Source organism: Pseudophryne corroboree, chromosome 6 (assembly GCF_028390025.1).
Source record: "Pseudophryne corroboree isolate aPseCor3 chromosome 6, aPseCor3.hap2, whole genome shotgun sequence".
Classification (NCBI taxonomy): domain Eukaryota; kingdom Metazoa; phylum Chordata; class Amphibia; order Anura; family Myobatrachidae; genus Pseudophryne; species Pseudophryne corroboree.
Window position 1 is genome coordinate 296,618,045 of NC_086449.1, and position 13,155 is coordinate 296,631,199.

At 45.0% G+C, this 13,155-nt stretch overlaps 1 protein-coding gene across 1 annotated transcript in view; it reads left to right on the plus strand.

Moving 5' to 3' along the window:
• The window catches only part of CGNL1 (cingulin like 1), a 214,923-nt gene that overhangs the window by 149,350 nt on the left and 52,418 nt on the right, over positions 1-13,155 (plus strand). Inside the window, exon 14 of the mRNA XM_063926164.1 lies at positions 1,770-1,859. Coding sequence (XP_063782234.1) covers positions 1,770-1,859 — 90 coding nt within the window. The remainder of the gene's footprint in view (positions 1-1,769; positions 1,860-13,155) is intronic.

Sequence of the window (13,155 nt, forward strand, 5' to 3'; positions counted from 1 at the left end):
TTTCTGCGGGAGAAGCGTTGCTGGACGTGGTCCAGGCGTTAAGAATCTACGTAGCTCGTACTAGTGCCATCAGAAAGACAGATTCTCTCTTCATCCTCTACGGATTTCATAGAAGAGGATGGCCTGCTAGTAAACAGATGCTGGCAAGATGGCTCCGAATGGTAATTTCAGAAGCTTATTCTCATGCTCATCTCCCTACTCCGGCTAATGTCTCTGCTCACTCTACACGTAAGGTAGGTCCTTCATGGGCAGCACAACATGGTGCTTCAGCAGAACAGATTTGTAAGGCAGCCACATGGTCTTCCATTAACACTTTCATTAGACATTATGCCATGGATACTTTTGCTTCTCATGACGCTGAATTTGGGTGAAAGGTTCTCCTGTCTAATCAGGAGCATCCCCACCACTAAAACTGGCTTTGGGAATCCCAATGTTATCCTGTGGATAACCTGTGGACCCAGCCAGAGAAATATACGTTATGGTAAGAACTTACCATTGATAACGTGATTTCTCTTATGTCCACAGGTATCCACAGGGGTCCCACCCTGACACACCTGATTTGAGGATCTTTACAATTACTAAAACTCTTCCCTCTTGCATGGAAGGATGTGCATGTTCGTTCTTATCGCCTAAATAGGTTTCTACCTGATGCGCCTGCCTAAATTGCTGTGGAAATAACTGATTTGACTGAGTCGGTGGGCGGGATTATATGGAGAAGCCCCGATGCATCCTGGGAGGCCAGAAAGCTTGTGACCGTTTGGTGCCATTTCCGCTGTCGCTTCGGCATATCCCAATGTTATCCTGTGGATACCTGTGGACATAAGAGAAAAAAAAAAAGTTCTTACCATAATGTATATATCTGCTCACACCCTCTGGAGGGTGCAAGAAGAAATCTGACTAAAGGGCTTAACAACGCAGACCATTGAATTGCTCCGGGAACTCCTACCTGGCGCTGTTCACATCTTGCTCAATTGAATTCCTCCCAATGTATTTCTTTTTGGAGCGGGACAATGTGTGTGGTTTTTTCCCCCTATGTTTTTTTTACTCCACTGCCCATTATTGTGACAGGGCTTCACGGAACAGCAAAGACTTCCCAGACTCATCTACATCAATATTAAACATGGGAACACCTAGCTGCTGTTGTTCCACCTATCTGTCGAATGCTTTTTCTATTGTGTATTAGCTCTGCTAATTGTGATGGGCCCCATTTGTTGCGGGCCCATGTGGAGCTACAGCTAATGGCATGCTTAACTTGCTCTTGCGTATCAATTTTTTTCTGCCTACTTGAGGGCACTTGTAAAATGTTTTTTTAGGCCCACTTTAAATTCCCTATCCACCTATAATTATAATTCCCATCTAAACAAAATAGCCTTAGATTTGAAAACAATTATGAATAATCATGAAACTGATTTGGTAATTTATAGATTAAGTATTTACTGTAATTTAGTCTCGGGAACAACTTTCTATTAATCATAGCATGAAAAGCAAATCCAACTCTGGTAATAGAAACCCGTCCCGTCAATCTTTCATTTAAACTTTTTATGACTGGTTTATGAAAAAAAGCACAATTTCACAATTGTTCCCTCACCTGCAGGACAGTCAGCCCACTCACATGCTGTTTGAATGGTAAATTAGTATATATTGACTTGTCAAATGAGATCATCTTATCACTCAACATGCTAGCAACAAATTTTGTTAATGATCCTGTCCATTCATCTTTAGATCAGTGGGTTAGAGCTTAACATACAGAACTGCTTTGTTCTTCCCAGGACAAAATGTCCCAGTTGGAAATGGAGCTTGATGAAGAAAAGAACAATTCAGACCTGCTGTTAGAAAGGATAACCAGATGCAGAGAGCAGGTATGTATTTCTTCCTGTGTTGTCATTTCAAATACTTTGCACTGTTAGAGAGTACGTACATTGGGACTGCTGTAACATTTACATCATTAAAACCAAAGTAAAGTGCCTCAAAGTAAAAGTATTGGTCAGTACAAACGGGACTTTTTATTACAGGATCGCATCCTTTACATGCATCCTTATCGATACAACTGTAGTAGTACTGTACATAATTTGTGTTGTACATATATATTTATACCAGCCGGTCAAAATGACAGAACGGTAATGTCAGCACCGTCGCGCCCGAGCAAAACCTGAACTGCTCTGTCGTGGTGCCATCTAGCGGCCGCCGGCATTCAAAACACTTGAATACCTCCCAGAAGGGTAAGTAGCAGCGTTAGCCATATATATATATATATATATATATATATATATATATATATATATATATATATATATGTACACTGCTCAAAAAAATAAAGGTAACACTTAAACAACAGTGTAACTCCAAGTCAATCACACTTCTGTGAAATCAAACTGTCCACTTAGGAAGCAACACTGATTGACAATCAATTTCACATGCTGTTGTGCAAATGGAATAGACAACAGGTGGAAATTATAGGCAATTAGCAAGACACCCCCAATAAAGGAGTTGTTCTGCAGGTGGTGACCACAGACCACTTCTCAGCTCCTATGCTTTCTGGCTGATGTTTTGGTCACTTTTGAAAGCTGGCGGTGCTTTCACTCTAGTGGTAGCATGAGACGGAGTCTACAACCCACACAAGTGGCTCAGGTAGTGCAGTTCATCCAGGATGGCACATCAATGCGAGCTGTGGCAAGAAGGTTTGCTCTGTCTGTCAGCGTTGTGTCCAGAGCATGGAGGCGCTACCAGGAGACAGGCCAGTACATCAGGAGACGTGGAGGAGGCCGTAGGAGGGCAACAACCCAGCAGCAGGACCGCTACCTCCGCCTTTGTGCAAGGAGGAACAGGAGGAGCACTGCCAGAGCCCTGCAAAATGACCTCCAGCAAGCCACAAATGTGCATGTGTCTACTCAAATTATCAGAAACAGACTCCATGAGGGTGGTATGAGGGCCCGACATCCACAGGTGGGGGTTGTGCATACAGCCCAACACCGTGCAGGACGTTTGGCATTTGCCAGAGAACACCAAGATTGGCAAATTCGCCACTGGCGCCCTGTGCTCTTCACAGATGAAAGCAGGTTCTCACTGAGCACATGTGACAGACGTGACAGAGTCTGGAGATGCCAAGGAGAACGTTCTGCTGCCTGCAACATCCTCCAGCATGACCGGTTTGGCAGTGGGTCAGTAATGGTGTGGGGTGGCATTTCTTTGGGGGGCCGCACAGCCCTCCATGTGCTCGCCAGAGGTAGCCTGACTGCCATTAGGTACCGAGATGAGATCCTCAGACCCCTTGTGAGACCATATGCTGGTGCGGTTGGCCCTTGGTTCCTCCTAATGCAAGACAATGCTAGACCTCATGTGGCTGGAGTGTGTCAGCAGTTCCTGCAAGACGAAGGCATTGATGCTATGGATTGGCCCCGCCCGTTCCCCAGACCTGAATCCAATTGAGCACATCTGGGACATCATGTCTCGCTCCATCCTCCATGCACCCCAGACTGTCCAGGAGTTGGTGGATGCTTTAGTCCAGGTCTGGGAGGAGATCCCTCAGGAGACCATCCGCCACCTCATCAGGAGCATGCCCAGGCGTTGTAGGGAGGTCATACAGGCACGTGGAGGCCACACACACTACTGAGCCTCATTTTGACTTGTTTTAAGGACATTACATCAAAGTTGGATCAGCCTGTAGTGTGTTTTTCCACTTTAATTTTGAGTGTGACTCCAAATCCAGACCTCCATGGGTTAATAAATTTGATTTCCATTGATCATTTTTGTGTCCGCACATTCAACTATGTAAAGAACAAAGTATTTAATAAGCATACTTCGTTCATTCAGATCTAGGATGTGTTATTTTAGTGTTCCCTTTATTTTTTTGAGCAGTGTATATGTATATGTATATGTATATATATATATATATATATATATATATATATATATACTGTATATATGTGTGTAGCTCTATCTATCTACACCCAGGGGCGTTTTAACATTTTCAGGTTGGGGATGAGGGGCAAGAGAAAATTTCATTTTGGCACTCCTATAAATCCCCCCCCCCCCCCCCCTCTCTCTCTCTCTCTCTCTCTCTCTCTCTCTCTCTCTCTATATATATATATATATATATATATATATATATATTCATTTCCATCCAGATATATTAAAAATCACAAATCTGATAGGAGCTTGCACCTGCAATGTATAAAGTAAAGTGGTCGCATCAGTTGCGGACCTACTGTGCTGCATTAGACAGTGCTTGTGTGAGTGGCTGTTATTGGAGAGGGATCTGGAGGATCCACTCATAGGTCCCATCCTCTGTGAGGCTGTGCATGGAGGATCATGAGACTTGGCTCTTCCCTCTGAACCCAGTGGGAACTAGGGGGTGTAGTTGTGTGGTCTGGTGTGCCATGAAGGTAGGAGGGGTTTGGGTCTACCATGGGGAGAGAGAAGGAACGAAGGAGGAGCTGACTGAGAAGACTTGAGGAAGGAAGGAATATATGAATTGGGAGGTGAGAAGGGCACAGGGCTGGTCCCACAGGAGGAGCCAGCCCAGAGTAACTAGTCCCACACTGTAGTGGTTGGAGCTAGATGTGGGGGTTGAGGGCACTGGAGGCAGGTGGAGGAGGGATGAAATATATATGTATACAGTGTATATATATATATATATATATATATATATATGTGTGTGTGTGTGTGTGTGTGTGTGTGTGTGTGTGTGTGTGTGTGTGTGTGTGTGTGTGTGTGTGTGTTTTATTTTACATCTACCCTTCACAACAATAATGCTGTTATTCAAGCCATGTCTGTGTAACTCCAGCACCCTCTGCATTTTAAAACTGTGCATTGCTGCTTTTGTATAGTTTTTATACTGTTCTCAGCTGGCTAATTCTCTTTAACGTAATATATAGCACTGCAATGTATTGTGGTGGGTCTTTGAATGCTGCTACAGAAAAAGAGAAACTGGTGTTTCATTAGAAGAGTGTAGATTTTCTGAAAACAAATGTTTAGTGTCTTAATTACAAAACTTGTCCTACAGCTGAGCGTGACTTAGAATAGAAGTCCTAGGGGACCCAGACATGCTACAAAATAGGGCTGTAGGGACCCCACTAACAGGAAAGGAGTTAATTGTAAAATGTCTGTAAATGGGGGAAGAAAATATAAATGAGAACCTTCTGGCTGTGTATTTCTTTCCTGAAACCGTGGGAGAGCCGCAAGTTCCTATGGTTACAGTGTAAATATGGCAGGGTAAAGTTACAGTGGCTTTGCCACTTCGTTTTTGTATTTCCCCCCCCCCCCTTACTGAGCAATGTTCCCGGTCGGTTTTCCAACACCTGTTCCACTCTGAGCACCAGGTGTGTAAAGCAAGTAATGAAAATAGGAATCAAGTCCCCTTTCTGGTGAAGGAAGCCTGTGACGTTAAGGTTTTATCCCTTGTCCTTTTTACCATAGCTCCCTGTGTTTGGAGTTAACTGTCTGGAGACATAAAGCTTACACCTTATTACAGTAACTGCTCGCCCTCCCCCTCAGCCTGGGCTTACATGAAACACTATTTATGAGAACTAAGATTATAAACTGGTTTAAAAAGACATGAAGGGATGGTTCCAGGCATCCCGATATCAATAATTGAGTAGAAATGAAATTGTGTGGTTTCATTAACGAGACGATGATAACCAGCTGTTCTTAATACCGTGTCTAGCATAAACACGGAATCTGTTTATTAAATCCATGCCGTTTCTCAGAGGGGTATTATGGCTCATTGAAAATACTTTGTTTTCAGTATTCACCAAACCCAGCTGTGATAACTTCTGCTGAAATCTACAATGTTTGTTGATCCTCTGAGGGTGAAAATAATGCATTAAAAATGAACGGATTCGCTGCCAGAGGAACCTGCTACTCTGCTAGTCCCAATTAGCAAAGGAGTTAAAATTCCCTTCTCTCCAAGAAATATAATGGTTTAAACAAATGTATATAGGGAACAGTATTCATGGCTGAGTTCCTGTGAGAAAGAGAACTGTCTTTTTACATTCTTATTTTATGATTTCCATTTTGCTCGTTTCAAAGTTCTCATCAAACACTTGCCTCAAATGAGAATTTGTTTGCTATTTTAGGAATAATTTCCTGCGTATACAGGCATACCTGCCAACATGACCCTCTCCAGGAGGGACACCGTGCTCTGCTTCTGGACTTTTTTCTTAATTTATGATTGTCTGCACCTGTGTTGAACAGGTTAATGGGTAAGAAAGGTGTTTCAGCACAGGTGCTGGCAATCATAAATTAAGAGGGAAGTCCAGGAGCAGAGCATTGTGTCCCTCCTGGAGAGGGTCATGTTGGGAGGTATGTACAGGGAGTCATTGAGATCTGATCGCTAGGCAGCGATTTTTGCTGTCCTGTGTTCAGATAGTCGCCGCCTACAGGGGGAGTGTATTTTCGCTGTGCAGGTGTGCGATCGCATGTGTAGCAGAGCTGCACAAACTGATTTTGTGCAGTCTCTGCGCAGCCCAGGACTTACTCAGCCGCTGCATTCACATCAGGCTGTTCGGGACCGGATTTGATGTCAGACACCCTCCCGCCTACGTTTTTCCGGACACTCCCTGAAAACGGTCAGTTGCCACCCACAAACGGTCTCTTCCTGTCAATCTCCTTACGAATGCCCGTGCGAATGGATCCTTCTCACAATCCCGTCACTGACCAGCGATCCCCATCGCAGCCATCTTTCGCACCTGCGCATTGCAGTGCATGCGCAGTTCGGATCTGATCGCCCGCTGCGCGAAAACGCACAGCAGCGATCAGATCTGAATGACTCCCACAGTACTTTGGGTATGGAGTGTTTGAAGGTGGCTTGTGGTATGAGTACTACGTTAAATGAACATATATCATATACTGTAGGCAGTGTTGTAAGCAACATGTTCAGTCTTCATGTTGGGTTGGCCTTTTTTTCTCTTTTTTTTTTTTTTTGCTCTATTAATGTATTTTTCCCAACCACCATGTTACCTGTCAGTGTCTGATTGGTTGAAATCCACAGTGCGTAGCAATTCACTCTGTAAAACTAAAACTCAGAAATTAGGGAATTTTGTATTACAGATGATGCTGCCTTGCTAGAGAGAGTATCTAACAAACACGAAGGCAGGAGGCATAATTAGCAGAACTGACCCTAGGGACCTAGTTCAGAGTGGGACACAAACTTGAAATGCAACTAACTCTGCATCAATAGCAAATGCGACACCAACAGGAGGTGTGGCTTCACTGTGAGGCCCAAAAAAAACACTCAAAAACACAGTGCGCAATTCACACACATTACTGTGGGTGTGATACAAAATATCAGCATGGTCTGAAGAGTGACATGGATGTAAACCATAATATTGACATTGATATGCTATTGACATTGCGAATGTTTACATAGCGGTTCCAGCGCATTTCAACCCTAACCCTAACCGCAACCTATTCATATGGACTAAATTGTGCCTGTCAATATATTTAATGATTTACTTACCACCCTTAAGTACCAGCTGACAAGGTGGTTCCTCCCAGCATCTATTTACTTGTGTATATGCTCTGAGGACAATGCCCATCTGGCACTGAAATGTCAGACTCTGTATGTATTGTTTTTTGTACCATGATTGATGTTTTGGAAAGCGGACTTAAAATAAGGATTAATATATTTAAAAACAAGCACACCTTCTTTTGTTGCCTAATGTTTGTATGGTTTATCTATACTTTACATTAAGCACCCAGTTGATTACAGATTTTGGAGTGTGAGTGGTCTCTATCTATCTATCTATCTATCTATCTATCTATCTATCTATCTATCTATTTCATTGCACTTGGAGAACAGACATATATTTGGGGGGCACTGTCACACTGTTCAAAATTACTATTTTGCTGTGATTGTGCAACCAACCAAGTTTCCTATTTGGGTTTATTGGTATGAACGATTTTCATTACATCAGTTACGACATTGCATTATAGCATTATAATTTTTTTATTTTTAACCCCTGAAGAAGTCCATCTATGGACAAAAAGTGTAAGGTTTCTGGCGCTGTGTCCACACACAAAGCAGGAGAATCCTTCCAACTAAGCTCACACCCATAACGATGGTGGCAGGAATATACCTTTGCCTCAACTGTATAGTGATTGTCGGTACTTTTTCACCTTCTGTAAGCAAAATTTATGAGTTATGTATTGTTTTTTTTTCATTTATCAAAAATAAAAAATAGCCAATTATTTACTGATTGGCCATTGGGCCGTTTTCTTGTTTGGTGATCTTTGGCTAGAGGGTATTTTTAGGAACATTCCAGATATTTCAACCTCTACAGTTCTTTACCTGGGGGGACCCTAGTGGAAAGGACTTGTAGACACAGTTAAGATGACCCACAGATCTTTCACAGGATTTAATTACTCTTATATCTATTTATTGTATTTGTTTAGCGCCCTCTGGTTTTTGTAATTGTTTATTATTGTCTGATCCGTACTAACATGGGATTAACTAAGAGGTGCAGCTTTTTTTCCCATCTGTTTATTTAGCACAAGATAAAGGAATGGTGTTCTCTCTCTCTCTCTCTCTCTCTCTCTCTCTCTCTCACTCACTCACTCACTCACTCACTCACTCACTCACACACACACACACACACACACACACACACACACACACACCTTTCCAAAGGATGTGAACCTTTAATTCTCATGACTATTGGTTCAGCCGCTATTAATTTATTAGCAACATCGCCAAGAGACTTAGGGGCCAATTCAATTCATGAATTGTAGAAGTACGGAAATCGCCATTTGGCATTTTCCGCACTTCTGTGCATGCGCAAGGACTTAGATTGTGATCGAACGCAATCTCAATCTAAGTACAAGCATGAGACGGAGACAGGGCGGCGTCGCAGCATTTTTTATGCAACGAAGCGGCATTGGGGAACGCGGGGCGGACAATGGAGGCGTCTGACCATTTGCGACCCGAAACACGGTGGACCGGCGACTGCCTTTGCAGCTAGGTTGCGAAGGCAGGGGGCAACCCTTAAGATGCAATGCTTCATTTCAGCGGGGGGGGGGGGGGGGGGCATGTGGGGCGGCCTTGCCCAGTGCTGGCAGGTCCCCCACATGCTAATGGGAGGAGTTGTAGTTTTGCGATATCTCGCAAAACTACAACTCATGCTGAATTAGGCCCTTGGTCCATACCATAGCCTCATACACTGTAGGTATAAGTGACACTTTCATATGACCAGTCGATATCATAAAACCTATCTGCTAAAAGTATGTTATCACATTTGCGTGTGTGTGTGCATGACACACCTAACATGCATGGCAAGCACGAATGACACCAAGATTGAATTAAACAGGAAAAAAAATCTCTTCCTCTGGTCAGAACAATGATAAGACAGCAGCACACACTGCCTAACTAGGGATGTGCACTTGAAATTTTTCGGGTTTTGTGTTTTGGTTTTGGGTTCGGTTCCGCGGCCGTGTTTTGGGTTCGACCGCGTTTTGGCAAAACCTCACCGAATTTTTTTTGTCGGATTCGGGTGTGTTTTGGATTCGGGTGTTTTTTTCAAAAAACCCTAAAAAACAGCTTAAATCATAGAATTTGGGGGTCATTTTGATCCCAAAGTATTATTAACCTCAAAAACCATAATTTCCACTCATTTTCAGTCTATTCTGAATACCTCACACCTCACAATATTATTTTTAGTCCTAAAATTTGCACCGAGGTCGCTGGATGACTAAGCTAAGCGACCCTAGTGGCCGACACAAACACCTGGCCCATCTAGGAGTGGCACTGCAGTGTCACGCAGGATGGCCCTTCCAAAAAACACTCCCCAAACAGCACATGACGCAAAGAAGAAAAAAAGAGGCGCAATGAGGTAGCTGTGTGAGTAAGATAAGCGACCCTAGTGGCCGACACAAACACCTGGCCCATCTAGGAGTGGCACTGTAGTGTCACGCAGGATGGCCCTTCCAAAAAACACTCCCCAAACAGCACATGACGCAAAGAAGAAAAAAAGAGGCGCAATGAGGTAGCTGTGTGAGTAAGCTAAGCGACCCTAGTGGCCGACACAAACACCTGGCCCATCTAGGAGTGGCACTGCAGTGTCACGCAGGATGGCCCTTCCAAAAAACACTCCCCAAACAGCACATGACGCAAAGAAGAAAAAAAGAGGCGCAATGAGGTAGCTGTGTGAGTAAGCTAAGCGACCCTAGTGGCCGACACAAACACCTGGCCCATCTAGGAGTGTCACTGCAGTGTCACGCAGGATGGCCCTTCCAAAAAACACTCCCCAAACAGCACATGACGCAAAGAAAAATCAAAGAAAAAAGAGGTGCAAGATGGAATTGTCCTTGGGCCCTCCCACCCACCCTTATGTTGTATAAACAGGACATGCACACTTTAACCAACCCATCATTTCAGTGACAGGGTCTGCCACACGACTGTGACTGAAATGACGGGTTGGTTTGGACCCCCACCGAAAAAGAAGCAATTAATCTCTCCTTGCACAAACTGGCTCTACAGAGGCAAGATGTCCACCTCATCATCATCCTCCGATATATCACCGTGTACATCCCGCTCCTCACAGATTATCAATTCGTCCCCACTGGAATCCACTATCTCAGCTCCCTGTGTACTTTGTGGAGGCAATTGCTGCTGGTCAATGTCTCCACGGAGGAATTGATTATAATTCATTTTAATGAACATCATCTTCTCCACATTTTCTGGAAGTAACCTCGTACGCAGATTGCTGACAAGGTGAGCGGCGGCACTAAACACTCTTTCGGAGTACACACTTGTGGGAGGGCAACTTAGGTAGAATAAAGCCAGTTTGTGCAAGGGCCTCCAAATTGCCTCTTTTTCCTGCCAGTATAAGTACGGACTGTCTGACGTGCCTACTTGGATGCGGTCACTCATATAATCCTCCACCATTCTTTCAATGGTGAGAGAATAATATGCAGTGACAGTAGACGACATGTCCGTAATCGTTGTCAGGTCCTTCAGTCCGGACCAGATGTCAGCATCAGCAGTCGCTCCAGACTGCCCTGCATCACCGCCAGCGGGTGGGCTCGGAATTCTGAGCCTTTTCCTCGCACCCCCAGTTGCGGGAGAATGTGAAGGAGGAGATGTTGACAGGTCGCGTTCCGCTTGACTTGACAATTTTGTCACCAGCAGGTCTTTGAACCCCAGCAGACTTGTGTCTGCCGGAAAGAGAGATCCAAGGTAGGTTTTAAATCTAGGATCGAGCACGGTGGCCAAAATGTAGTGCTCTGATTTCAACAGATTGACCACCCGTGAATCCTTGTTAAGCGTATTAAGGGCTCCATCCACAAGTCCCACATGCCTAGCGGAATCGCTCCCTTTTAGCTCCTCCTTCAATGCCTCCAGCTTCTTCTGCAAAAGCCTGATGAGGGGAATGACCTGACTCAGGCTGGCAGTGTCTGAACTGACTTCACGTGTGGCAAGTTCAAAAGGTTGCAGAACCTTGCACAACGTTGAAATCATTCTCCACTGCGCTTGAGACAGGTACATTCCACCTCCTATATCGTGCTCAATTGTATAGGCTTGAATGGCCTTTTGCTGCTCCTCCAACCTCTGAAGCATATAGAGGGTTGAATTCCACCTCGTTACCACTTCTTGCTTCAGATGATGGCAGGGCAGGTTCAGGCGTTTTTGGTGGTGCTCCAGTCTTCTGTACGTGGTGCCTGTACGCCGACAGTGTCCCGCAATTCTTCTGGCCACCGACAGCATCTCTTGCACGCCCCTGTCGTTTTTTAAAAAATTCTGCACCACCAAATTCAAGGTATGTGCAAAACATGGGACGTGCTGGAATTTGCCCATATTTAATGCACACACAATATTGCTGGCGTTGTCCGATGCCACAAATCCACAGGAGAGTCCAATTGGGGTAAGCCATTCCGCGATGATCTTCCTCAGTTGCCGTAAGAGGTTTTCAGCTGTGTGCGTATTCTGGAAACCGGTGATACAAAGCGTAGCCTGCCTAGGAAAGAGTTGGCGTTTGCGAGATGCTGCTACTGGTGCCGCCGCTGCTGTTCTTGCGGCGGGAGTCCATACATCTACCCAGTGGGCTGTCACAGTCATATAGTCCTGACCCTGCCCTGCTCCACTTGTCCACATGTCCGTGGTTAAGTGGACATTGGGTACAACTGCATTTTTTAGGACACTGGTGAGTCTTTTTCTGACGTCCGTGTACATTCTCGGTATCGCCTGCCTAGAGAAGTGGAACCTAGATGGTATTTGGTAACGGGGGCACACTACCTCAAGAAATTGTCTAGTTCCCTGTGAACTAACGGCGGATACCGGACGCACGTCTAACACCAACATAGTTGTCAAGGCCTCAGTTATCCGCTTTGCAACAGGATGACTGCTGTGATATTTCATCTTCCTCGCAAAGGACTGTTGGACAGTCAATTGCTTGGTGGAAGTAGTAAAAGTGGGCTTACGACTTCCCCTCTGGGATGACCATCGACTCCCAGCAGCAACAACAGCAGCACCAGCAGCAGTAGGCGTTACACGCAAGGATGCATCGGAGGAATCCCAGGCAGGAGAGGACTCGTCAGAATTGCCAGTGACATGGCCTGCAGGACTATTGGCATTCCTGGGGAAGGAGGAAATTGACACTGAGGGAGTTGGTGGGGTGGTTTGCATGAGCTTGGTTACAAGAGGAAGGGATTTACTGGTCAGTGGACTGCTTCCGCTGTCGCCCAAAGTTTTTGAACTTGTCACTGACTTATTATGAATGCGCTGCAGGTGACGTATAAGGGAGGATGTTCCGAGGTGGTTAACGTCCTTACCCCTACTTATTACAGCTTGACAAAGGCAACACAGGGCTTGACAAATGTTGTCCGCATTTCTGGTGAAATACTTCCACACCGAAGAGCTGATTTTTTTGGTATTTTCACCAGGCATGTCAACGGCCCTATTCCTCCCACGGACAACAGGTGTCTCCCCGGGTGCCTGACTTAAACAAACCACCTCACCATCAGAATCCTCCTTGTCAATTTCCTCCCCAGCGCCAGCAACACCCATATCCTCCTCATCCTGGTGTACTTCAACACTGACATCTTCAATCTGACTATCAGGAACTGGCCTGCGGGTGCTCCTTCCAGCACTTGCAGGGGGCGTGCAAATGGTGGAAGGCGCATGCTCTTCACGTCCAGTGTTGGGAAGGTCAGGCATCGCAACCG